Raw genomic sequence first — 27,500 nt, forward strand, 5'->3', positions numbered from 1 at the left:
CTGGTTTTGGTGAGTGGAGGAGGCGCTGGTTATTCCAGTAAGCGACAGGCGTAGCGTCTCTCACTCTCTTCACTCTCTTCCTCTCTCTCTATCCCCCTCAGTCTTTCTCTCTCTCATGCTTTCGTATCACCCTAGCGAACAACACCGCCCCTTGGAGAGCTCAGGGGTGTCATTAAGACGAGGTCCACACATCTGTTGCCACTGAGCCTGTCTCCTTACTCACTCAGCGCCCGTTCCTTAGGTAATTATATGCTCGAAGTTTGTGCCATCGCACCATAGCCATCAATCCCAGCCGGTGTCATTCACGTGTCTCCTAATGCATCAACCAGAAATAAAAGTGTCAAAAAAGTTACAAAAATGTTTTGGTAGCCCTGATATAACTCGAGTGCGCCTTGGGGTGCCCTATACAATTAATTAGGGACACTGTGATTTCTCCGAAGCCACTGAAGTCGCGTTTTTGGCGTCCAGGGAAAGCGAGATTCGGTGACAAGTGTCCGTGTGTGTGGCTGTCACACCCCGTCCCTCCCCGCCATCCGCTCCATTCAAAGCTGACAGCGAAAAGGACAACTGGCGCTCCTCTGACCTCCACGGGAAAAATCACCCCACCCCTCTCCACCCCAACCATAATACTATTAGTTTCCCTTGAGTGGCTTCGAGAGGACCATGCTCCATTGGGGTGCATTGTAGTCATTGACATGAGATTGTTTCGTGTTTATGGTGGACTGTAGAACCGCGCACAACTGGGCAGAAGTGGATGTAGTGACGCAGTAGCCGCCGCGCATACTGAGGCTATTGCGTAAAAGGGTCGAAGGAAAAATAAGTATTTTGTAGAAAACTCACGCACGCACACACACACACACGGTGGAAATATGGTCGCACAATAGCCAACATTATAACTATTCATGAGGATACATTCTTCTCTCATTCTCAGTAGCCTATTAGGGTAGAACATGTTGCAAATTTGCTTATTTTTGATCATGCACGTGTAGCCCATATAGGCTACTAGGAGGGACTTGTTTATGAAAAACCCCTTTTAACCCTGTTGTGCTCGTTTTATGTTTACTAGTTTTGTGTTCCCGGTCAAAAATGACTGCTGGATTATAACTTGTTATAAATCCATAGTAACTAACATACATATCATCATGTGATAGACCTTTGTATCAACTTGTGTTCTATTGACAGTTTTGTATTTGCTATTTATGGTCTACAGGCCTCACTGACCTGAGCTCATGCAAGTCAGAAAGGGAAAGATTCTATTGAGGAAAGGTTCCAGTGTGGGCTAAAACAAAGAGGGGGAGTGAGGGTGTGTTTGTGTGTGTGTTTTAATGTACAGAAGCACATATAGGCTACAGTCCATCTGATCAGTAACTATGTGCTGGACTCAATTTTATACCTTGACCATTTTCTCACCCATTCATTTCTAATGGCCGGTCATTTTTGAACGGAATTACACATGGGTGTTCTAAATTTAAATAAAACACTCGAATTATTATAAAAAATATCAAAATTGTTTTGTACGTTCAGATGCCCTGTGTTAACAAAGTCAAGGAGCCTCATGGTAGTCAGAATAAGTTAACAACATTTTTGAGAGAAAATAATTGTCAATCGGTCACATTTGACAACAGGAGGGTTACATATTATTATTATGACAGTGGACCTATGAGAAGAAAAAAAACTATCAGTAAGTGTGAACGTTTCATAACGACTCAATGAAGATAGGGTCTTGCACAACAGCCGCCACCACTTTTCCTCTGTCAAGTTCCGAACCTTAAGGGCCTTCACGTCATATAGGATTGGCGCCCCCATGTGGTAATAGGCCAATAGGACGACGGACTACGTCAGTAGACGACAACTGTCCCTGTCAACATAGGATACCCTAGTAACCTACGCTTCGAACTGGCTCTACATTGGCAGGTGACACTGTTGTCTAAAATGTTGTTGTGAAATAAGAGTGTCCAACAACCGTTTCCCAACGCATGTGAATTAAGACAATAGACTACAGTGTAGACTAGATTAGGCTGAAGTTTCAAGTTCACACTCCAGTAGCCTAAATGCTATCTTACTTTCGGTTCAAAGAACGAAAGTTATCGGAGTAAACTAGGCTACAAGTCGTGTGCAAACCTCAGTCGCTATAGAAAGACGAGCCGTGCGAAATGTAAAAAATGGCTAATGTTTTTTCAAACGACCAGGATTCCTTCTCCTGTTCCATCTGTCTTGGGTTGTTTCATATTCCAGTAACAATACCATGTGGACATAGTTACTGTCTTGACTGCATTAAAGGCTACTTTGACCAGAGAGGGGACCAAGGAGGTAGGCCTACTGCCCAATGCCCCCAGTGTAGGCAGACGTTTTCTGCCAGGCCAGTTCTCAATAAAAACACTCTTATTGCTGAACTGGTGGAGAAACTGAAAGAGGCCCGATCTCCACGCGGTCACTGTTTCGCGGGTGTGGGTGACATAGAATGCGACGTGTGCGGCGACAGCAAATGTAGAGCCGTCAAGTCTTGTTTCGTTTGCTTGGCTTCTTACTGCGAGACTCACCTGAAACTTCACAACGAGCTCAACCCAGGTGGGAAACACAAAGTCGTCAATGCAACCGGACGTATGCAGAACAAGATCTGTCGTCGCCATGACAAACTCCTCGAGGTTTTCTGTTGCACTGATCAACAAATTATCTGTTTGCTGTGCACCATGGATGAACACCGAGGCCATGAAACAGTACCGGCCGAGGCCGAAAGGACCGAAAAACAGGTGAGGTCTGAAGCGCCATATGTTCTGTACATTTACCATGCCATCGCCCTATATTAATATAATTATTTTTTACATAACAACTTAGCTCAGTTACATCAGAACTGTCATAATATGACAATATTATGTGTGTGCTAATATTAGAGGCACAGATATAGCATACTTAACTGACAGGTTTTGTTTACATGGTAGGCTAGGTACTGTTGAGTCATGTTATGGTTTGTTACTGTACATGGTTCTCTGCAGAAGCTATTGTGTGAGACTCAGAGGAAATCAAGGAAGAGACTTCAACACAGAGAGAAAGAATTTCAGGAAGTAAAGAATGCTATGGAGACTCTGAAGGTAAGCATGTTGTTATTAGTAGAGAAGATGGAAACTGCACATGAAAATGGGCAAACATCATTACATAACAAAATGGCAATTAGTGTGTTACAATGCAGAATACACACTCATGACGTTAATGTTTTCTGAGGGCACTGTAACATGAGTTGAGTTAAGCTTTAAATCAAACCTTTGCTCCGCATTGTAACAAACCACGATGTTTGAATCATTTTCTGTAGTTTTATTGACAACAATTCAAACACACACATGAACACCCCATGTTGGGCCAGACCCGGCCCTTATATCCCAGTACCAAACCTCTGCCCTAGGCTGCATCCAAAACACACACCAGCCAAACCTGGCTCTGAACACTCCAACTAGAGCTGTAGAACATGGACACGACAGACATGACATACAACATTGGCAACTTGCATGGTTTCAACATCAACATTGCATAAACACATCACAGAGCATCATGGGAGTTCAAAGTCCTGAACCAGCTAGGCTCGGTTCATTACAGTATGTTTCTTTCTCTGTCATGTCAGCGCTCTGCAGCTGCAGCTGTGGCAGACAATGACCGATGCTTTCAGCATCTGATGCGCTCCGTTGAGAGAAGGCGCTCTGAGGTGACCGAGCTGATCAGAGCTCAGGAGAAGGCTGAGGTGAGTCGGGCTGAAGGACTCCTGAAGCAACTGGAGCAGGAGATTTCTGAGCTGAAGAGGAGAGATGCTGAGCTGGAGCAGCTTTCACACACAGAGGATCACATCCATTTCCTCCAGGTGAGAGTGGTGTGCCCTTTGGTAAGCCAATTTGACAGAGATTTTTCATACAATGTGCTTTTTAAACGAACAAGACAAAGTGAAGATCCGCACACTCTAGAGCTCCCATTGAATTATTTTTTATTTTTCTTTATTAACGTTTCAAGCCCGTACGGCCCTTCCTCAGACTTTTTAAGCGAACAGAAAGTAAAAAAAAAACAATATTTTAAAGTACATTAAGACAGTTAAAATGAATAAATCTAAGTGAAAAAGTAGAAAAAAAGAGGCAGGAGGCCTAGCTGTCTATACTATTACCTGATGCCTTGTTGTGAAGAAGCCAAACATTCACCATCTCACCAGCATGGCTATGGCTAGCTTTATTACTGGTAATCACATTTATAGACACAGACTTTTCTTTCCACTCTCCAGAGTCTTCCTCTTCTGAATGAGCAGAGTGGAACAGATGTCATCATGCGTGTCAATACACACATCTCCTTTGGGGAAGTTGGTCAGTCCCTGTTCATGCTTAAACGACGCCTGGAAGACCAGTGGACAGAGGAGGAGGCGGAGATGTCCAAAGCAGGTCAGCTCAAACAGCTTGAATTATACGTTCAAAATCATCAAGATATTTTCAATTGCCTTGTGTGTAATATCCAGCACTTATCCAGCAACAATCATAGGCCGTGTGAGGTGATTAGAATAATACCTTTGTGTAAGTGTGTGATTACACCAATTTCTCTCTCTCTCTCTCTCTCTCTCTCTCTCTCTCTCTCTCTATCTCTCTCTCTCTCACTTCCCACAGTCAAGCACATCCACACAGTGCTGCTTCCTGAGTATCGGACCAGAGAAGAGTTCTTGAAATGTGAGTGACACACACACACACACACACACACACACACACACACACACACACACACACACAAACACAGACACACACAGACACACACACGCACATATATACAAGCAACAAAGACCACATACAGATACTCAATAAAAAATAATGAGATCAGTGAGTTACAGTGAGAGTACTTATTATCACTACTTTAATTAATATGGAATTTCACACTTCTCTTTCATTTCTTGCTTTTTTAAAAATCAGACTTACATCCATTCACCCTGGACCCTGCCACAGTGCGTAACAGTCTCCAGCTCTCAAAAGGGAACTTGATGGTTTCACACACTAATGTGGCCACATCCTACCGCAATGGCCCTGAGCGATTTGACGGGTGGCTTCAGGTGCTGTGTATGGAGGGCATAACTGGACGCTGCTACTGGGAGGCTCAGTGGAGTGGGCAGTGGGCTAACATAGCCGTTTCATACGAGAGCATCAGCAGGAAAGGAGGGGGCAATGAGTGCAGGTTTGGATATAATGATCAGTCCTGGAGTCTAAGACTCTCCAGGTCCACCTCCTCTTTCAGGCACAATAATAAAGAGACTAAACTCCCTCTAGTGGCCAGCTGCAGAATAGGAGTGTATGTGGATTACGAGGCAGGAACTCTGGCCTTCTACAGCATCTCTGACACAATGACCCTCCTGCACAGAGTCCAGACCACATTCACTCACACACTCTACCCTGGGTTTGGGTTTGATTTTGGTCTGGCACATTATAACTCTTCTGTTGAGGTTGTGTAAGAATAAGATGTATAATCCGTTGTATTTATAAAGGAGCATGGTGACTCCACTAGGTTTGCATGTCAGATTTTTATTTTATAAGATAAGTAAGTATGAAAAGTAAAACCAAAGGCACAACTTATTAAAAAAAGATATGACCGTTGTATATTCAGTTGAACAATGTATTTGGATAATATTACATTGAGTTACAATTCAGCACTACAGAACAACCTGTTCAGATGAAGCTAGTTGTTTTAAGCTTTTTAAAGTGGCGTTGGCTTTCTCTGCTCCGCACATCATGGAGCTACAACTGAGCTGTGCATAGCTGTGTCCAATCACCTCTGCTGTGCTGGATTTGTGAAAAGAATAAATGTATTGAATGACTCATCACTAATATTTTGTCTGATGAATTAATAGATAAGAATTAATCCAAAAGGCATAAATCAGTTACATCTACATAATATGACTGTAATGACACAACCATTTCCAGCCAGTGTTTCTATTTTCCTTTTTTTCTTCCTGTCAAAATGCTAAGATATACAGTTTCTCTTTCCATCTCTCTCTCTCACACACGCATACACACACACAGAGTAACCTTTGTACCTGTATGTGATAAGCTGAAAGCTCAGAACCTCCGAATGTGTTTCTAGAGACGGAAGTGATCAGTCACCTTTACAGTTTCGACGCCTCCTGTGTGTTTGAGCGTGTGTCTGTTCTCATGAAGAGGGGAAAATGGCAGACGGTCAGCTAACCAGTCAAGAGTCCTTCATGTGCTCAGTCTGTCTGGACCTGCTGAGGGATCCCGTCACCGTCCCCTGCGGTCACAGCTACTGTATGGGCTGCATTGAGAACCACTGGCGCCACGAGAGAGCCGCCCGAGTCGTCTACAGCTGCCCACAGTGCAGACAAAGCTTCACGTCAAAGCCTGACCTCAGGAAAAACGTCCTCCTGGCCCAAGTGGTGGAGAATCTCAGAAACCCCTCTGATGTCCAGGTGGCCCCTCTTCCTGATTGTTGTTATGCTGGACCTGGAGATGTTGAGTGTGACGTCTGCACCGGGAGGAAACTGAAGGCCGCGAAGTCCTGTCTGGAGTGCCTGGTGTCTTACTGTGAGAGCCACATCGGGCGCCATGACGAACTCTTCTCAGGGAAGAGGCACGTGTTGGTCAAGGCCTCGCCGTCTCTGAAGAAGAGGATCTGCCCTCGACACCACAGGCTGACGGAGGTGTTCTGCTGGACAGACCAGCAGGGACTTTGCTACCAGTGCATGCTGGAAGGACACAAGAGCCACGACACGGTTTCAGCAGCAGAGGAGAGACAGGTGCTCATCACTCAGCACTAATCCCACTTTATTAACAACTACAGATTCATTACTCACTTACCACAGACACATTTCTAACCACAGACACATTTCTAACCACAGACACATTTCTAACCACAGACACATTTCTAACCACAGACACATTTCTAACCACAGACTCATTACTGACCACAGACTACGGTAATCATTTGCACTTACATTTATGCTTTTATCCAAAGAAACTTACAAAGGAAGACTAGCATTCAAGCTATGAAGCAAAGGAGACCTTAGGATAACAATAGAAATCACTAACCACAGACTCATCACTTGGCGCAGACAAAGCATTCACTCCCTACAGACTCATCATTAACCATGTTACTGAACACTGGTCAAGAATTACACAAAAAAAACATAGTGATTGATTCAATAAGTCTCCGATACTCTTATGTTTGCCAGTAGTAAGTTTAGTATTTGCTTCAAGATTTAATTAATGTGTAGAAACATTGACAAGACGGGAAAGCTATGAACTGTTGTCACTACAAGCACTAAACACTGACACGTTGCACACATTTCAAAACAGTAATTGTTAAGTAATTATTAGTGGGTTTGATCCAGCAAGCCCACTATTGTTCTTCTTAAGTTTTCTTATATATTATTCCTGTTCACCCACTTTTTCTACCGACTACTGCTCCTAGACCGTTTGAGCTATCGACGCGGTTCGAACTCCAAAAATTCAGGCCCGAACCGGTGTAGGGAGCTTGTTACTTTCGTGTCGCTGGTCCTTGTCGTTTTCGCGTTATTCCCGTTTTTCAGCGTTTTTGGGCCCCATTGAAATGAATGGCGGAATGTTCAGGATTCTAATTTCGATTATGACATCACAGCTCTAATTGCTTAAGCTTGCACCTGGCAGAGTTCTAAGCCATCTGGCAATGTCTAATAGGCTGGGCTGGGCTGGGCTGTCTGTGTATGAAGGTGTGTGCATGTAACTTTTGACCCGTATGTCCGATTTTCATAAATGAGGTACCGTTGGAATCCTTGGATGAGGCCGAGTTTCATGCCCCTGATCAAACCCACTCTTGCAGTTCCTCGGAACCGCAATTCTAGTTAAACCTGCCACTGGTTCTGGAGCCAGAGCTGGGGATCACTGGATCTGTTAACTAACTGCTAGCCCAGGAAGGATGCAGAAATGGTGTGCTCAGGTGTTTATAACTTCTCATAGTAGTTCTCATAGTTCTGATGCGCACCAGGAAGTTCTCATAGTTTCTGTACGTCAAAATGCTAAGACATTTTCTCTTTCCATTGTGTCTGGTACGCACTAGTTTTCATACACACAAGTTTACACACACAAGTTTTGCATGCACACCTGAAAGTTTCATCATAGGGGCTGTGAGTTTCTTGTGAGCATGAGAAAAAATTGTGATGTGCAAGAGGAAAAAAAAAGACGTTTGGCATGTGTCCCTTTAGGGGCTCCGTATATCAGAGAAATCAGTAGTCGCATAGTCCAGGCAGTAGGGTTAATCATTAGTAGGCCTACAAAGTGCACTCTCTAAAGGGTGTGGTGCAATTGGTTTGATAAAATAAATCAGAATACAAATGTAACAATTATGAGTTACAATCTGATTAATTTTTGTTTGTTTCAATGAATGAAATGTCATTTATGTTTTGAGCCAATTTCATATGGGTTCTTTTTAGAAACTAAGATTTGTTTGAATGTCCTGTTATTTAATCATTGTACTGGGCTACAGGAAGGACAGTTGAATAAGGGTAGACCTGTTAAACCTGAGGAAGGATAAATTCAGAAAAGAGGAAGGGGAAACATGAACAACATACAACAACATATCATGAATCAGCATTTAAACTTTAATTTAAATGAGCCTCACATTCCACTTTTGTCACAGACACTACAGAGAGGTAAAAAGTATGAAGTTCATTGAAAGAACAGCAGAGTGTGTCTCATTATCAGTTAAACTGAATGAACCAACCAAAATAAAAATGTATATAATTTAGAGCTCCCCCCCCCCCCCCCCCTAATATTTAGAATATTCAGCATCCTGAGAGAATCAAAACAAGCCTTTTTAGCAAATTTGAATTTGCTCTGCAGGTCAGTCTTGCAAGGAGGCCATTGACACCCATTTAAAAAACCCAGGAACCAATCACAATCATTTATCCGGCATTTAGCGGGCTTTAAATGATGACGGATAGAGCAGTATGTTCAACACAACCAGTGACTGCGCTGATGGTGACGGGCTTAAACAGATAAGGAATTGAGTAAACAACTGCATATAAACCCTTTGTTTACAATAAATATTTTAGTGCTGCACTTCTGAAACAATTTGGTAATAGTTTAATAGGCCAATTTAAGTTTAATTTCATTGCTGGTTACGCCCCTGGAACTCGTAAGTCAATTAAGTCAATTGAGATTTGAAACGGGGTCTGGTGTTAACCAGGCTAAATATTCTGAATATGAAGATGAAATATGCACAAGAGCTGGTATGACCTGAGCCTGGAGCATTGTGTCGGTCCTCAAGATGTCTCCTTTGTAATCATGATCCAGATAAAGAACATTTAACAGCACTTTATTTATTTATTTATTTATTCTCTGTTGTTTTTTTTAAAAATAGAAACAAGAGCAGGAAATGCGGCAAAAAATCAAGCAAGGAATCCAGGTGAGAATGGAGAAGTTGCCGGAAGTGAAGACGACTTTGGAGACTCTCAAGGTGAGTAGGCTACTGACCAGGGGAGAGAAGTATACATCGGTAAATGTCAATTAACTTCCCCTGTATACACAATGCAATGCAAAGGGTGACTGATCTTGGATGAGTGGTCATTTTGTTTGTTGTTTGTTTTATATACTGCATTCAGCGTTCTGCACAGATAGCAGTGGAGGACAGTGAGAGGATCTTCACTGAGATGATCCGCTCCATTGAGAGAAGGCGCTCTGAGGTGAAAGAGCTGATCAAAGCTCAGGAGAAGGCTGAGGTGAGTCGGGCTGAAGGACTCCTGAAGCAACTGGAGCAGGAGATTGCTGATCTGAGGAGGAGCGATGCTGAACTGGAGCAGCTTTCACACACAGACGATCACATATTTTTCCTCAAGGTAACCTGCAGAAAATTGATGCATTGGTGTCAAAGGTTCATTAAGAGAAAATATCAGGTGAAGCCTTTGCCATTTCTTGGTCATTTGACAGAATTTCCAGTCTCTCTACATAAACCATGAAACCAAGGATCTACTCATCACCAATGCCAGTGGTAATCCCTTTGATAAAATAAAAAGAGCAGTGTCTTATCTCAGAGATCAACTTAACGACTTTAAACTGGAGAAAGGAATTGCATCTATTGAAACAGGTTGGTGGAATCTATAAAACAATCTAAAGCATTTAAATCTGACTCTAATTGTAACATTACTGAGGTGTGTGTGTGTGTGTGTGTGCGCGTGTGCAATATTTCATATATTATATATCGATCTGAAATCAAAGCACAACTGATCTAATGTATACAGTTGTGCTCATAAGTTTACATACCCTGTACCTACACATGCTAAAGTTGACTAAAAAGAGGAATAAAAAATCATCTTTTGGAAATTGATCTTAATGCCTTAATAAAAAAAAAGAGAAAAAATCCAACCTTTAAGGACACCAATTTTCTTTGTGAATGAATAATGTATCGTAAATAAATAAATGTTCTTCCTTAAAGGGGTGGTTCAGGATTTTGGACATAGGACCTCATTTCCAAGTACTGTGATATTTATCAGTGGAGACCGTTTTCAACACGTTTCATCCAGTCCTCCTAATTGCAGAGTTCGCAGGTGCTAGGCTAGCGCAAGTCAACGGTATGTGCTAGCCTGTCACTAAAGACAGTCTTACCCACTCCAAAGTACACCCGAGGCAAATAAATTATAACGCCAGACTATCGATGTAAATGTCTGTATTGACAGTGTTATTTCTAACGTTATTCTATCCTTGCATTTCAACGATCGCATTACATTTTGAGGGACTAGTTTCTTAGCAGCGGCGGAATTATACTTGCTCCGGTTAGTAGTACTGCGCCGAAAAGTAAACAGTAAAGCGCACTCCAATGGGGATACCTAGTAGTAGCCTTGGTAATATCAGTCCGCCGCTGAGTTGCAAAATGACTACTAACAACTTTAGGGACCAAAGTATAACTATTGCAACGCGATGCAAGGGTAGTTGTATTTCTTACACTATTCTATCAACACAGACATTTACATCGATTGTCTGGAATTTGCCTCAGGTGTACTTTGGAGTGGGTAAGACTGTCTTTAGTGGCAGGCTAGCACATACCGTTGACTTGCGCTAGCCTAGCACCTGCGAACTCTGCAATTAGAAGGACTGGATGAAACGTGCTGAAAACGGTCTCCACTGATAAATATCACACTTGCTTACTTGGAAATAAGGTCTTATGTCCAAAATCCTGAACCACCCCTTTAAAATACAGGGGGGCCAATACCCACCATATCTTACAATTGACATGGGATACTTTCCATAAGATCATCATCTTTCAATGCAAATCAAACCAGCTATTAGGCTAACCAAAATAAAACCATGCCAATCTTTAGGTATGGTGGGGCTATTTTAATCCCAAAGTCTTACGTAATCAGGATGCATAGTATTCTGGATCCATGAAATAACTGGCCTTTAAAAATGAAAATCTGCCTGCCTCTATGGGAATTTAACATAGGTATATGTATACTTATGGCCGCTGTATTTTAAGGAAGAACATTTATTTATTTACGATACATGATTCATTCACAGAGAAAATTGGTGTCCTTGGAATTTTCCTATTTTTTTTTTTAAATAAGGCGTTAGGATCAATTTCCAAAAGATGATTTTTTATTCTTCTTTTTAGTCAACTTTAGCATGTGTTTGTACAGGGTATGTAAACTTATGAGCACAGCTGAGTTGTTATATGAGTTGTCAGTTAGACTGTTGTTCAAAACTGCAATATTTCCCATTTTTCTTTCCATAGTCAATCCAGTGGTTCTTTTGCCAGTACCAAAGACAAGGATGGAGTTTTTGCACTGTGAGTTTGAAACAAGTGTGGAAAAAGTGACATTTTTGAGAACACAAAGGCCTCATGTAGCTAAAAATCTAGAATCACAAAACCACCATTCTAACACGTTTTGTTTGATATAATTTTATTTATATTATTTGTTATAATTAGAATATCATATTATTACTTTCCACAAAATCATATTATTTAATATATTTTGGGGCGATAAAATGTCATATAGACCTTTTTAATTCTAAGTTCATGATTAGTATGAATTATAAGCAGATGTTACATTTTTCCTATGCTTCATTTCACAGATGTTTCTAAGTTGACACTGGATCCCAACACAGCATTCAAGCACCTTAGACTATCTGAGAAGAGCAAAATGGTGTCACTGCACCTCCTAGCCGAGTCATATTCTGATCATCCCGAGAGATTTGATAGCTGGGCTCAGGTGCTATGTAGAGAGGGTGTGTCTGGACGCTGCTACTGGGAGGTGGAGTGGAGTGGTCGTGTAGCTATAGCAGTCTCGTATAAAAGCATCAGCAGGAAAGGAGGGGGTAATGAGTGTGGGTTTGGATATAATGATCAGTCCTGGTGTTTGGATGTGTTTAAGTTACATTGCTTATTTCGTCACAATAACAAGGAGGTTCGTCTCCCTGTAGTACATGAGGCCAAAATAGGTGTGTATGTCGATCACAGGGCAGGAGTTCTGGCCTTCTACAGCATCTCTGACACAATGACCCTCCTGCACAGAGTCCAGACCACATTCACTCACACACTCTACCCTGGGTTTTGGTGCCGATTTCAAGTAATAGATATGCATGGGTCAACAGTGAAGATTCTGAGCTAATCTGGACCTATATTTTTAACAAAACCATTACATTAATACACAGGATTAGATGTTAAAATCCCTTGTGCCAAAATCCAAGGTAAAAACACATTCAGAAGCCCCTGCTCAAGTTTAACTTTAAAAAAAGCACACTACCCACAAATCCGCCAACAAATGGTCACAAACACAATACAAATGGCCCATCCAACAGCAGTATATAGTATGCGGCATGTCATTGGGGTTATCAAGTGGGCACCCTCATTCACCGATGTTTCGTTAAGTTAGGCCTACGACACCTCATGAAGGCTTAACAGTGAAACCAGCGTCCTGGAGACACTCCCCTCCATGCTGCCACCATATTACCACATTGAAATATCCAATACCCAAAATACTCTTAACCAGCCAGGCATGGTCAAGGTTGGCTAGGTTGGTCCGTCCCGTTGATGTGGACTGAACCAAAGCCATAAAAACCTTGGCCAACCAACCATCAACCTAGGCACAGCCCATCACAAACAAAAGAAGTTACACAAAACAAATTAGTTAGCTTAGCCAGTTAGCTTAGGCCCCATCGCAAACACAAAACAAATTAGCCAGTTAGCTTACGCCCCATGCTGCCACCATATTACCACAACAAACATCCAAATACCCTTAACCAACCTAGGCATGGTCTAAGTTGGCTAGGTGGGTCCGTCCCGTTGATGCGGACTGAACCATAAACCATAAAAAACCTTAGCCAAGTACCATCAACCTAGGCACAGTCCATCACAAACACAAAACAAATGAGCCAGTTAGCTTACCTTAGCTTGCGCCCCAGGAAGGGTAACTTCTCCTTACCCACAACCATTCTCTTGCCCGTTCTGCTGCTAAAGACATGTTACTAACCACCTGCCTTAGACTTCGCCCACAAATGCCCAATTCAGACAGCAAGCCAATAGCAGATCTGGCCACAAACCCACGTGCACCGACTTCAATAGGCCTTAATCGTGCACTCCAACCTCGCTTGACTGCCTCCTCTGCTATTTCAGTGTATTTAGCTCTCTTCAGCTCATTGGCCACTTCCACTCTGTCTTCCCAAGGAACAGTGAATTCAATGAAGTAAACTATCTTCTCTGAATCCGACCATAGAATTACGTCGGGTCGTAGTTTAGTACTCACTATATGTGGAAGTACCGCCATCTGCTGGCCAAGATCAACCTTCATTTCCCAGCCCGCCCCATTTTTCAACTGGCCGGTTTTACACCTGGCCTTCGCGGAACAAGGTTTATCCCCCTGACGTACAAAGTTAATTTGCCTTACCCCTTTACTAGCTGCTAATGAATTGACTTCTCTCCTTTTATCCTCTATTGCCGCTGCCACACATTTCAATACCTGGTTATGACGCCACGTATACCGCCCCTGGGTGAGACTTACCTTGCACCCTGATAGGATATGGTGGAGACTGCCCACACACGAGCAAAGTATGCATTTATCATCCTCACCAAACGCGATGGGAGCACATCATATGTAGCATCTAACATAAATCTGATCTTACCAGCTTCAATGCCCCATAGATCTTTCCATTTAATCCGTCTTTTTTCCACCCCTTCCCAGTTCACCCACTGCCCTTGTTTTGCCTGCGACACTGCCTTAGTACATCTTACAGCCTCCTCCTGTCTATGCATTTCCTCCACTACCATTTTCCTCTTTTCTCCTGCAGAAGCCTTACTCCACAAGGGTTTACTCATGCCCACCCCTAGACCCCCCCGCCCGTGCTGCACATGGCCCATTATATCCCTATGCTTCAATGCTGATTGAGCTTGCTTAACTGCCTGCTCTGGGTTCCACTTCCTCCCTGCATTAACTGTGGGTGCACCTTTCCTCACCACTGGGTCCTTGGACTGAGTAAGAGTCATTTCCAATCTAGCCTTAGCACACTTAAATTCCTCTGTCAGACTAGATATTGGCAACTCTACAATGCCCTTCCCATACAAGGCTACACTGCTTAAGCAGCGTGGGACTCCGAGCCATTTTCTGACAAAGGAGTTGATCATTTTTTCCAACCTCTCTACCTTTGACAGAGGAACTTCATAAACTGTCAATGGCCACATTAGCCGAGGCAATAAACCAAACTGCAAACACCACAGCTTGAGCTTACCTGGCAGCCCTGACTTGTCAATTTTTGCAATACCTTGCCTAGTGACCTGTCTCAAGTCTTCAACCTGTGATTTATCACTAAGGCTTGCATCATACCACCTTCCCAGACTCTTCACTGGTTTCTCTTTATTTATAGAAAACTTCTTATCTATTACCTTCCCTTTAACAATTGAGAGACTCCTAGACTTACTTGGCTTTACCTTCATTCTGGCCCATTGCAGATTGCTATTTAACTTATCCAGCAACCTGTTGGTGCATGGAACGGTTGACGTCAAGGTTGTCATGTCGTCCATGAGAGCCCTAATCGGGGGAGGCGTGGCCCTCCCTGCAACTTCTCCCCACCCACTACCCATTTTGAGGCCCTAATGATGACCTCCATTGCCATTGTAAAAGCAAGTGGGGAGATGGTACATCCCGCCATGATTCCTATCTCGAGTTGTTGCCACCCTGTGGTGTAATCAGCTGTAGTAAAACATAATTGAATATCCAGAAAGTATGCTTTTACTAGGCTTTTAATGCTACCCGGGATTCTGAAATAATCAAAGGCCTCCCACAACAGACTATGCGGCACAGACCCAAAAGCCAAATCCAAGAACACAACGTGCAGGTCTCTCTTCTCATGCTTTGCTAATTGAATTTGATGCCAAATCATGCTGGTATGCTCTAAGCACCCGGAGAAGCCAGGAATTCCAGCTTTTTGCACCGTGGTATCAATTAATTTATTCTTTTCAAGGTAATTTGTCAGTCTCCGTGCCACCACACCGAAGAAAACCTTCCCTTCAACATTCAGTAGACTAATTGGCCTAAATTGATTAATCTCCACTGCATCCTTTTCTTTGGGAATAAATATTCCCCCAGCCCTCCGCCAAGCCTTGGGAATACTCTGCTTTTTCCAAACTATCTTCATTAATTGCCATAGAAATCTTAAAACATCTGGTGCACTCTTATACAACCGGTAGGGCACTCCATTAGGTCCCGGGGCTGAAGAGGCCCTTGCACGTTTTATTACTTCTTGCACCTCTTTCCACCTTGGTGGACTATCGTCGCATTGGCTACTTAATTCACCAATAGGTGGGATATCAGCAGGAAGTACCATCTCTCTGAACCGCTCCCTATCTTTGTGCACTCCCTCTAAATACCCCTCAAGTTTCTGCTTAGGTTCCAAAAGACTACCACTCTTCTGCATTACGAATAAAGACTTAACAAACTTAAATGGGTCTTTATAGAATGCTAGTCGAGCTCGTGATTTCTTCTTACTATTTTTCCTAATATTTTCAGCTCTTCTTAGCACTGCCAACCGCTCCCTCACATCTGCCTGTAGACAGTCAATACCTTCCTTCTCATCATCTGTAGCTTTTCTCCACTGCTTCTTAAGCTGCCTCCTCTCCTTGATAAGTTTATCTATCTCCTGCTGGCGCCTAGATTTGACTACCTCATGTTGCCGTTTTGTCCTTATCTCAATAGTCCCAAATCTTTCCTTACCATAGCTATAAATAATGTCTCCCATTTTATCTAATTTGCTTTCAGCCATCCCCTTGAGCTGACCCAGGATGCTGACCAAATCACTATTAACATCTTCCCACATTCTACATTCTGCTAATCTTCTCCCTCCTTGGCTGACTGGCCTCTCTTTCTGCCTCAGTGCTAGAACTTTCTTCAACAACAGGGGTGCTGATGTCCTGCGAACTGTGGGTTTCTTCCTGTCACTGAACTTCAACCGACTGACTTGATGCACTTAGCTATCAATGCGGGGACCCTGTGTTCCCTCTACCAAGCACTTCTTTTTCCCTTGATGAATTTTCAGGCCCTTTAGACTTGTAACCTTCTGCCAACCACACACACACATCTGCAGCTTTTTCTGTTTTCTCTGAACTAGTGGCTTTCACAAACATGTTTTCCTTACTCGTAATCAAATTCGTTCCAGGGTCAGTAACCATGTCTATCACAAGTGAGTCATCTTCCGCCCCTGCTCTCGCTGACTCTAGGGGTATTTTTTCATTATGTCGTACTGTAGCTTAGTAGGGTGCAGCCCATAGCTTAGTGAAGCCTGGGCTACTGCCACAATGAGCTGCTAACCCATTGTAGCCCCGACGGGGTCTATTTCCTCCTGTCAGCCGTCTTTCCGTGCTGTCACAAGGTCTTTCCCTAGTTGCCAGCTGCCCTATTCACAGCAGTCACTAGCCTACGCTAGCTTCAGCATTACATTAATACACAGGATTAGATGTTAAAATCCCTTGTGCCAAAATCCAAGGTAAAAACACATTCAGAAGCCCCTGCTCAAGTTTAACTTTAAAAAAGCACACTACCCACAAATCCGCCAACAAATGGTCACAAACACAATACAAATGGCCCATCCAACAGCAGTATATAGTATGCGGCATGTCATTGGGGTTATCAAGTGGGCACCCTCATTCACCGATGTTTCATTAAGTTAGGCCCACGACACCTCATGAAGGCTTAACAGTGAAATCAGCGTCCTGGAGACACTCCCCTCCATGCTGCCACCATACATGTATTACCACATTGAAATATCCAATACCCAAAATACTCTTAACCAGCCCAGGCATGGTCAAGGTTGGTCCGTCCCGTTGATGTGGACTGAACCATAGCCATAAAAACCTTGGCCAACCAACCATCAACCTAGGCACATACATACATAAATTGTACATGCATGAATACATACATGTATACATACTAACAATGTTCATTTGTTTACTAAATGTTTTGCCAATAGGTAAAATGGATTGATGACATCATTTCATCTCTTTTATGGCAGGATGACCACAGCCATAGGTATCAGACTGTAGGCACAGACAGCCACACATACATACACACACACACACACACAGACAGACAGAGAGAGAGAGAGATGACTTTTTTCATCCTCAATGGGAAATTGCAGTGTTACAGCAGAGAGAGAGAGAACAAAATCAAAACGAATATGTGTTGCATTGTTATTTTATTATTTGATGAGTTAAGAAAATAAAATTGCTCTATCATGTCTCAACAGAACAGTGGCATGAAGAGAATATTGACAATTTTACCAGCACAGATTAGGACGCACAGCCCAACACACACACACACTCTCTCGGTCTCCCACACCACACACACACACACACACACACACACACAGACACACACACACACACACACACACACACTGTTGACACTCACATGATTAAAAAATAAATCAATTGGGTAAAAAGATAAATTAGGTTTTTAGTTACATTTCAAACTTAAATCAGGCACATGTGGAACATTTAAGGAATTGCTAAAAATCAATACAAAATATAGTTTAATAAAAACAAAACAAATCTGTTTTTAAAGATATCACATAACAATGTAAACAAGGGCATCGATGATAACCAAAACCCCCCATGAATGTAAAAGGATCACAAGTGATTCTCTTGAGGGCCCCTATGGAGGCCTTTGGCATGCCTGAACACATTGTGTAAGAAGGAATAATTATTTGTATTTCTGAGTGTTCTTTATCAATCATAAATAAATATGCTAAATATATGCTCTCTTTGTTATGTCTTCTCTGCTAGTTTTTACAATCACTTTCTAAGAAACATCCACTAAAATGTTTGTCTGTGCGTTTCTAGACTTTTAAAGTGACATTAGTGTGGTCCGCTAAAAGTAAAACAAACATGTAGGCTACAGCCACTGGGCAAACATGGCACAAGTTACACAGCTGACATCACATTATCATAGTAACACCATCAGGACCACAACCAGTTATCCTTAAAATGCACAACACAGAGAAAGGACCAATAGGCACTAAGAGATGTGTTTACATGTACAGTACAAGAGGATGGACCAATGGACATTCATGTATGAAAATGCCTCACTGGAAATGCACCAATGAGAAGGGGTCATTTGAGTCATGGAATTTTGTGGCATGGTGTTGACAGATGGTTTCTATGCCAACAGTGCTGATATTCCTCCATTGTTGAGGCGGAGAATCTTCTAGAATCCTTTAGCACAGTGATGACATCCCTTCAAACTTGCCAAGATGACGAGCCTCTTCTATCCTCTTCTCTCTCTCCTCACTACTCAGTCTTCCACACTTTGTTGAGGACCTTGACCACCTCCTCGTAGATTATGAAGACTATGGCCACGTCCAGGCATACTCGACCAAGCCGAGGAACCGTGCCCTTATAGAAACTGATGAAGACAGAGAATAAAGGAAAACGAGGGGGAAAGAGAAAGAGAATGTTGGTTGAAGTATTTCTAGTACAGCACAAGTTCATCAAACACTAGTTTATCGGTACAGTTTGAAATTACACACACACACAAACACACACACTTACGCTGCGGGTCCCTCATGTCTCATAATCTGCATGGCACAGTCCAGGGTGTTTTTATATTTATGAGCCTCTAGACCCTGTAAGAGGAAACAGCATTAAGATGAGAATAAACAGACCCTGGGACAGGACAGGCCTGGACATTCAGTATAAAGCTACAGCCTACAGAACTGCTGCTCTAAGGAAGGTTCATGTAGAACTAATGCCTAGTACAGTATATTGATGTAAATTACCATGATGTGATTATTTAGAGACGGATATATCTGGTGTATGAGGAACTCAAGAGAATGGCCAGTGGTGTAATGCTGTTTCATACCTGCATCCTGGTCTTGATCACATCAAGAGGTGTGTTCCCAAACACACTGGCAGCCCCGGCGATTGCCCCAAACGTGCCTGTTATCACGGGGTTCATGGCTTTGTTTGGGTCGTCACCTAGGAAACAGAATAATATAATTGCATAGGCCTACATGTAAATCATATAGTGTTGCTATAATAAATCTGACATATAATGGGTAAATTATATGAAATGAGTCTCTTGAACTATAACTGATAGGAACATATGTTCCCTTAGTTATGACAGTAATCAAGTGATCTCATTTTTTGTTTTTTTTTGTCACTGCAATCTTATCTCCACTGCACACTTACAGTACTGCTCAGCAGAGGGCAGTGTTTACAATGGACATGGCAAACATGATACAAAATCAAGGAAGCACTCACATCTCCTTCAGAATCCCTCTGAGTGACAATACAGAACACTCAGAGCACTGTGATTAACACACACACACACACACACACACACTTACATACACACAGGCACACACACATGTATATACTCAAACACAGACACGCACCTTTGTACCAGTTCTTAAGTAATGTCATGACGTAGAATCGTATGGCCTGATTAGAGCCCTGCTTGAGGACAGTTGCCGTGAGACCTTGGTATGTTCCTCGGATACCTGGCAGAGAAAGAACAATCAGTAACCATGGTGACGTGAGGGCACAGAGCCACATAAACTCCCTCAGCTGTAATCAGCTGTGCAGCTGCCCAGCGGCCTCAGATGAGGCAGCCTCAGTTACACCTGAAGATGCCAGAGTCCTGGCTCAGTTGGTCAAGAAGAATACCAGATAACATTCTTAAACGGATGCTATGGCAAACCTGATGTTGCATGCTCCTATGCTTTCCATCCTATATAAAGTAGTATTTTCTCAGGATTTGATGAGCCGTAATCAAATCAGACGTGCTTTGCTTTTATGGCCCATTGCAGAGTGATTATTACTTAAGGAATTACGTAAAAGACATCAGAACTACCACTAAATGCAAAAAGCTTTACAGACCTGTTCTGTTTGAAGCTCAGCACTCCAATCTGATTCACAATGAATTCATGTCTATTCATTACAACAGCTGCACAGTGAGGCCCAATTAGCAAACTCTGCTCTGCTGTCTTCAGCTGGTGAGGAGAAACCCTGGTGGCTTCACCAGATACTTTCTAATGACAGAGACTAAAGACACAGCACTCAAAAAATCCTCCATAGAAAGGCATGGGGTTAGTTTGTAACGGCGATATGGCAGTTGTCTACACATATCAAGCCCCTTGCGCGGCAAAAAAAGTCAACATGTGAATACATTGTGCCAATCATGTCTCATACCACTGCTATGCAGACGACACACAGCTCTATCTGTCCTTTCCACCTGACGACCCCCTGGTTTCAGCACGGATCTCGGATTGCCTTTCAGACATAGCTACATGGATGAAGGCACACCACCTCCAGCTGAACCTCTCAAAGACTGAACTGCTGGTCATAAACCTACCATACACCACGACATCAACATCAAATTTGACTCCCTGTCTGTTTCACCGACCAGGACTGCAAGAAATCTAGGAGTTGTTCTTGACAACCAACTAAACTTCTCAGATCATGTTGCCTCAGTCGCCCGGTCATGCCGTTTTGCACTCTACAACATACGGAAAATCAGGACTTACTTGACTCAAGATGCTACCCAACTTCTGGTTCAGGCAATAGTCATCTCACGACTCGACTACTGCAATGCCCTCCTGACAGGTCTCCCAGCCTGCGCAGTGAAACCACTTCAGATGATCCAGAACGCGGCGGCGCGCCTGGTCTACAACCAACCCAAAAGGGCACATGTTACCCCGCTGCTCATCCAGCTACACTGGCTACCTATGGCGGCCCGCATCAAATTCAAGTCTCTAACGCTTGCCTAAAAAGTAGTCTCCGGTTCTGCTCCCACCCACTTGAATGCCCTCATACAGACTTACACTACCTCCAGACCGCTGCGCTCCTCTGACGAACGACGTCTAGCTCTACCACCGGTACGCTCAAGCCAATCCAAACTTTTCTCATCTGTTGTTCCTCGTTGGTGGAACACACTGCCAGTTCCTACAAGGGCAGGGACATCCTTTCCACTTTCAAAAAACTCCTGAAGACCCAGCTCTTTAGAGAACATCTACTCTCATAGCAACACTTACAAGTCTTACTGATCCTAGCACTCACCAGCCGTTTTAAACTGACAAGTAACTGTTAAAAACAGCACTCACCGACGCACTTATTCTTACTGTACTCTAATGTTTTTTTTTAAACTGTCCTAAAATTGTGAGAATTGTTCTAAAAACTTACTGTTTACCATGTTGTTAGTCGCTTTGGTTAAAAAGCGTCAGCCAAATGTAATGTAATGTAATGTAATGTAATCATGTGATGTGCCAATCATTGTGATCTCGCCGCTGGAGCAAGGTTGGTGTCGTGAAGCCTTGCACACGCGCAGTTCTGCCCAAATAGATGCCCGATAAGTGCCCAAAATGCGTTGCAATATGGCCACCTTGTGAAGGGACTTGCCTAAAAGGACTTTGGCTTCACTCAGTAAGGCAGAAAGTCAATAGCAGGAACAGATTGAACACATGCACAAGAATGACCGACACCACCCCCACTGGACTACAGTTGGACTTTTAGCACATTGGGTGCACTACCACAGATGTCCACCAGAGGGAGATAAAGACATGTGGATTGAGACTCTATTTACCTTGGGTCCTGATGATCTCCCGCACCCCGTGGAAGAAACCATGGTACTTAGGGTTGGCTGATGACTGATCATGAATGAATTTAACCTGGAGAAACAAGGGGAGAGACAGGTGAGAACATGTTGGATTCTGTTGGTTACATCAGTCTATCTGGAATGTCGATAGAGCTAAATGAATTTAATTGAACAGAACTGAACTGAAATGAAGTGGATATGATGAGAAAAAAACAATGATAGAAAAAGGTCAAAAGAGGGTGAGAGGACTCTCCGTGACCTCTGACCCCCTAGCGTACCTTGATGGTCTCCATTGGGCAGACGATCAGCACTGCCTCCATGATACCTGCCCCCATGCCACACATCAGCCCCCGCCCACTGTCCAGACGCCCTGACTCATCACGCATCTGATTACTGAGGAACTCAAACACGCCAAATCTATTACACAGACACACACACACACACACACACACACACACAAACACACGCAAAATGCAGGTCAGAGCAGATCGTTATGTTGATGTTTATTACCACATAAACACATAAAAATGCCAAACATAGCGACTCATCATTACACATAAACACCCACACACACGCATTCACACACACACACACACACACACACACACACATACACACACACACACACACAGACACACACACACAACTACAACCACTGAACCCGCACACATAAATACCACACATAGCAATTCAACACAGCAATTCACTAAAAATACCAGCATTCTCTCTCCCACACAAACCAACAAGCATTCACATACACACACACACACACACACACACACACACATCCTTATACACTACTAGACACACAGGACACACACACAGGCCAGAGGCCATAAATGCCTTCTTATTCCCGGATGTCAGTGGCAGAATCGACCCAAACTGCAGAATTCGACTTCCCATCAAAACACTCCAGCAGCCAACATGAAAAAGAAAAACAACTTCCTCTTCCTGTGCAGGCCCTGAGGTGTCATGACAACCGCTACCATGGCACCTCCTGGGGTTCCATACAGTTGCAGCAGCAGCAGATCTCAGGAAGTTCGCCTGGTTTGTTTGCGGTTAATTATTTATTATTTATTATTACTTTTGTATTTCTTTCATTATTTACCGATGAATATTTATTCGGTTATTTATTTATTTATTTATTTTTATGCTGCAGAGTCTCTCTGCCATCAGTCTCTGGAGAGACACAAGAGGCCATCAGGGGAGTGGGGGGCTATTTTTAGCACGAAATCCAATTGTGGGATGAAAAAAAGGAAAAGGGTAGAATAGAGGACTACAGGGAGGGATGGAGAGATGGAGAGATGGAGAGAGATGGAGAGATGGAGAGAGATGGAGAGAGATGGAGAGATGGAGAGAGATGGAGAGAAGGGACAGGGTAGAATAGAGGACTACAGGGAGGGATGGAGAGATGGAGAGAGATGGAGAGGGATGGAGAGATGGAGAGAATGGAGAGAGATGGAGAGATGGAGAGAGATGGAGAGAGATGGAGAGAGATGGATAGATGGGTGGATGGATGGAGGTGTAGGGAAGTGGCAGATCAGAGAGAGAAGACAGAGGTGGAGTAGGAGAGACTTCAAAACCGATTACTCACACACTGACCAGTGACCACCTTGATGACCGATTATTCACACACTGACCAGTGACCAAAACCGATTGCTCACACACTGACCAGTGACCACCTTGATGACCGATTACTCACACACTGACCAGTGACCACCTTGATGAGAATGTGAAAAATTAAATGTCTTTCCTCTCAGGAGAGGGATGTACATATAAATGCAGAAGATATCCCTCAGCTGACTCACAGACCCTCAGCTGGTTGTTAGCATATTTAATATAACATAATTCATTGTATGGTGACCTCAGGGACGCTGAGGGATAGTCCAACTACACGTAAACATTTAATGTTTCTCTACAGTATACATACAGTAAACAATGTATGAATATTCTAAATCAAACCAAGATCCACGCACAGCCTGGTTAGGTGCAGGTAGATTGCAGGAACATACCTAAATAGCAAACATAAGATCACTCTACAACACACTGTTGACTTTTACTCGATTTTATTCAGAGCAAACAACGCCTTTCGCATACAGCGTCCTCAGATTCGCTCAGGTACCTGTGCGGTAGAGCGATCTTATTTTTGCTATTTGATGTATGAATATTGTCTTTACATCGGCAATCTCTATGTTTCTTCTGCATTTTACAGCCCAATTGCTGTGCGTGCCATTAAAGCACTTTGAGTTGAATTGAATTTAAATGAATTGAAGTGGAAAGATGGAGGAGTGGCATGATGGGTGGAGGAATGGTGATGGAGGGTGAAGAGATGGAGGGATCGCTAGGAAAAGGAGGTGGATGTAAGGAGGGCGGAGATTGATCAGACAGAGGACAGGGAGGAGCGGTTGGATGGAGGGGGGATGGAGGAGAGGGGGCGGGTGGGGTGGGGGCGGGTGGGGTGGTTGGAGGACAGGGCTGATGAAGTGCCAGTCTCCTTGTGTCATGTCTGCCTGTACCCGTGATGAAGAAAAACACACGTTTAGCTACTGTTCTCTCCTCTGCTCATCTTTTTGCTCACACACTCTATCTTTCTGTTTAGAATACCTGTCTCTCTCTATCACATACACACAACCAATGATACACATACACACAACAGAAACACACACACACTTTTGGCACACACACACACACACACACACACACACACACACACACTATGGGTTATTTATCTTCAGCTGTAATGGCATGACAAGGCAGAAAGCAGCGCCAAAGAGACAGGAGAGATGGCCAGTCAAATACATTAGTGTGACCCCCCCTCTCCCTCTCCCTTGGCCAATCAAATACACGACTCTCTCTCTCTCTCTCTCCCTCCCACTCTGGCCAGTGAAATACATTAGTGTGACTCCCTTTTCTCTCTCTCTTTCTCTCCCTCTCTCTCTAGCTAATAAAATGCATTAGTGTGGCACTCTCTATCCCTCCTTCTCTGTCCTTTCTTACTCTTGCTTTCATACAGCCCTCCCTTTCCTTCTCTGTCCCTCCCCCCCTCCCTCCCTCCTTCTCCTTCTCTGTGTCCCTCGCTCCCTCCCTCTCTCTCTGGTCACCCTGTGTAGAGTGCTGTGTGGCGCTGCCCTGAGGGCAACAGTAGGGAAATGAAGTGATGTTTCTCAGAGAACATCTAAACCCAGCGCCAACGCAAAGACGAGACGACCTGAGCTGTGCTGAGACACGCATCGCACGCACGCACGCATGCATGCACACACACACACACACACACAAAACACACACACATACACACACACACACACACACACACACACACACACACACACACACACACTTGAGCAAGGCACCTAACGTCTCACTGCTCCCCGAGCGCCGCTGTAGCAGGCAGCTCACTGCTCCGGGTTAGTGTGTGCTTCACCCTTACTGTGTGTTCACTGTGTGCTGTGTGTGTTTCACTAATTCACGGATAGGGATAAATGCAGAGACCAAATTTCCCTCCTGGGATCAAAAGAGTATATATACTTATATACTTATACTTATACTGCTCCCCGAGCGCCGCCATTGTAGCAGGCAGCTCACTGCGCCGGGATTAGTGTGTGCTTCACCTCACTGTGTGTTCACTGTGTGCTGTTTGTGTTTCACTAATTCACCGATTGGGTTAAATGTAGAGACCAAATTTCCCTCACGGGATCAAAAAAGTATATATACTTACTATACTTAAAGGCTTAGAATGCAGTGCAGCCAGCAACATATTTGGGGACATTGAGCACTATGGCTCCAGGCATCCCAAAGTGCTGGGAGGAGAATGCACTGAAGTTCTGGCCATGTCAGGGACCAGTTGGGGCAGTTTCATGTCTCTGTTGCTGAGATAGTTTCGATCGTCAAAAGGTCAGAATCACCAAGCATCTTGTAGGGGCTGTATTACTTGCATGGAATTTATGGCTGGAACAGACTCATTTTAGGTGAAGCACTGCTAATTGCAGAGATTGCAGAGATTGTCCGAGATTGTCCGAGATTGTCCGTGCTGTGGCAAGTGAGACAAGGTACTCATGTGTTTTGCGTGATATCTCTGCGCCCAAGTAGCAGTGCTTCGCCTGTGCTTCGCCCCAATATAGTCCCAAGTCAATATATGTGCCTAGGAAATCGCCTCGTCTTAATCTGCATTGCCATTTGTACTCGTTGTGTCTACCAGGCAACAAGTAATTTGTTTTTTTTAATTATTATTGGCTCACTTTTACTGCATACAACAACATGCCATCCATCGACGAGAGATTCCATTCGCTATGCTAAGCTAAGCTAGTGGGGGCGCTGCCAGACTAAGACAATGCATGCAAGGAGGCAAAAATGCTTTTGGTCACTTATCTACCGTAATTCAGGGGGAGACAGTGAATAAGCATGATTGACGACATATTAATATGTGGTTGCATAATACAACAGTGACTTGTTTAGGACTCGAAAAAAATAAGGACTTGGATTTGGACTCGACTTGTCCTTGGTAAGACTTGACTTGGACTTGCTTGGGACATCTCTGTCTTAACTTGGGACGACTTGGACTTCAGCGTTAAGACTTGAGACTTACTTGTGACTTGGCAAACAGTGACTTTGTCCCACCTCTGACACACACACACACATGTATGCACCGACACGCTCTCACATACACACATACACGCACACGCGCACACACACACACAAACACACACACACACACACACACACACACACACACACACACACACACACACCATCCTCAGTAGAGCCAACAAGCCTCTCATCGGGCCCCATATATTAACATCTGGGCTCCGTTTAGAGGGAGGAACGAGGGATGAAAGAGTAAAAGAAAAGAGGAGTGGTGTTCTGGGCTCCATGTAGATGGGGGAACGAGGGATGAAAGAGTGAAAAAAGAGGGGTGGTGTTCTGGGCGGAGAGCCACCACTCACAGATGAGTCACCACCACCTCTGTCGTCACAACGACAACGGCCTCATGACTTGCTCCTCTCCAATGGAACTGTGTGTGTGTGTGTGTGTGTGTGTGTGTGTGTGTGTAAAGGGGGGGTTGGGATCTGCAAGGTCGATCCCTTTCTCCCTCTGTCCTCCTTATCCCTTGTTCCTGACATCCTTCCTGCAGTCCAATCAGCTAATGAGAAAGAGAGAGAGAGAGAGAGAGAGAGAGAGAGGAAGAGAGAGAGAGACTGTTGGCTAGAGAGAGGGAGGTGTGGCAATCAGTCAAATTGAACGCAAACACACACACACACACACACACACACACACACACACACACGCACACACACGCACACACACACATATACACACACACAGAAGAGATGGGTCTCTTAAGTCAAGAGGCTGACAGTCCCAAAGCTCTACAGCAGCACCTGAATCAGCAGCATCTATCTATGGGATCTCTGACAGTAACTCCATTACCGACGCAGAC

The 27,500-nt window shown here is 43.7% G+C and overlaps 4 protein-coding genes across 6 annotated transcripts in view; 2 read left to right on the forward strand and 2 right to left on the reverse strand.

The window, feature by feature from the left end:
* si:dkey-178e17.3 (somatomedin-B and thrombospondin type-1 domain-containing protein) overlaps window positions 1–158 on the reverse strand; it is a 25,000-nt gene extending 24,842 nt beyond the window's left edge. Inside the window, 1 exon segment of the mRNA XM_042100266.1 lies at window positions 1–158. This exon segment is cut by the window's left edge and continues 453 nt beyond it. The gene's annotated coding sequence lies outside the window, so the exon portion shown is untranslated.
* Window positions 1–27,500, forward strand: part of LOC121714945 (tripartite motif-containing protein 16-like) — a 1,397,702-nt gene that overhangs the window by 553,437 nt on the left and 816,765 nt on the right. The window contains exons 4-6 of one of the 2 annotated variants that reach the window (XM_042100206.1): window positions 4,256–4,409; window positions 4,629–4,688; window positions 4,926–5,403. In XM_042100206.1, the coding sequence (XP_041956140.1) occupies window positions 4,256–4,409; window positions 4,629–4,688; window positions 4,926–5,403 (692 nt within the window). Of the gene's footprint in view, window positions 1–4,255; window positions 4,410–4,628; window positions 4,689–4,925; window positions 5,832–27,500 lie in introns of those variants that run through there. The other variant, XM_042100205.1, reaches the window with a different exon arrangement.
* LOC121714954 (E3 ubiquitin/ISG15 ligase TRIM25-like) lies at window positions 5,918–12,650 on the forward strand. Of its 2 annotated transcripts, XM_042100219.1 has the most exons (7): window positions 5,918–6,757; window positions 9,358–9,453; window positions 9,599–9,679; window positions 9,710–9,832; window positions 9,924–10,080; window positions 11,722–11,775; window positions 12,063–12,650. In XM_042100219.1, exons 1-7 carry the CDS (start codon window positions 6,170–6,172, stop codon window positions 12,596–12,598), a joined length of 1,635 nt encoding a protein of 544 aa, XP_041956153.1. In that variant the 5' UTR covers window positions 5,918–6,169; the 3' UTR covers window positions 12,599–12,650. The 2 variants fall into 2 exon arrangements, with proteins under 2 accessions (XP_041956153.1, XP_041956152.1); XM_042100218.1 differs by having other exon boundaries at window positions 9,599–9,832; window positions 12,063–12,645.
* Window positions 17,653–27,500, reverse strand: part of si:dkey-178e17.1 (tricarboxylate transport protein B, mitochondrial) — a 20,489-nt gene continuing 10,641 nt past the window's right edge. The window contains exons 4-9 of the mRNA XM_042100240.1: window positions 22,345–22,483; window positions 22,055–22,139; window positions 19,869–19,973; window positions 19,334–19,449; window positions 19,024–19,097; window positions 17,653–18,877 (exon numbers count right to left, since the gene is read on the reverse strand). Of these exons, the coding sequence (XP_041956174.1) occupies window positions 18,763–18,877; window positions 19,024–19,097; window positions 19,334–19,449; window positions 19,869–19,973; window positions 22,055–22,139; window positions 22,345–22,483 (634 nt within the window). The 3' untranslated portion in view covers window positions 17,653–18,762. The remainder of the gene's footprint in view (window positions 18,878–19,023; window positions 19,098–19,333; window positions 19,450–19,868; window positions 19,974–22,054; window positions 22,140–22,344; window positions 22,484–27,500) is intronic.

This window comes from Alosa sapidissima, chromosome 8, assembly GCF_018492685.1.
Source record: "Alosa sapidissima isolate fAloSap1 chromosome 8, fAloSap1.pri, whole genome shotgun sequence".
In the NCBI taxonomy this organism is placed as follows: Eukaryota; Metazoa; Chordata; class Actinopteri; order Clupeiformes; family Clupeidae; genus Alosa; species Alosa sapidissima.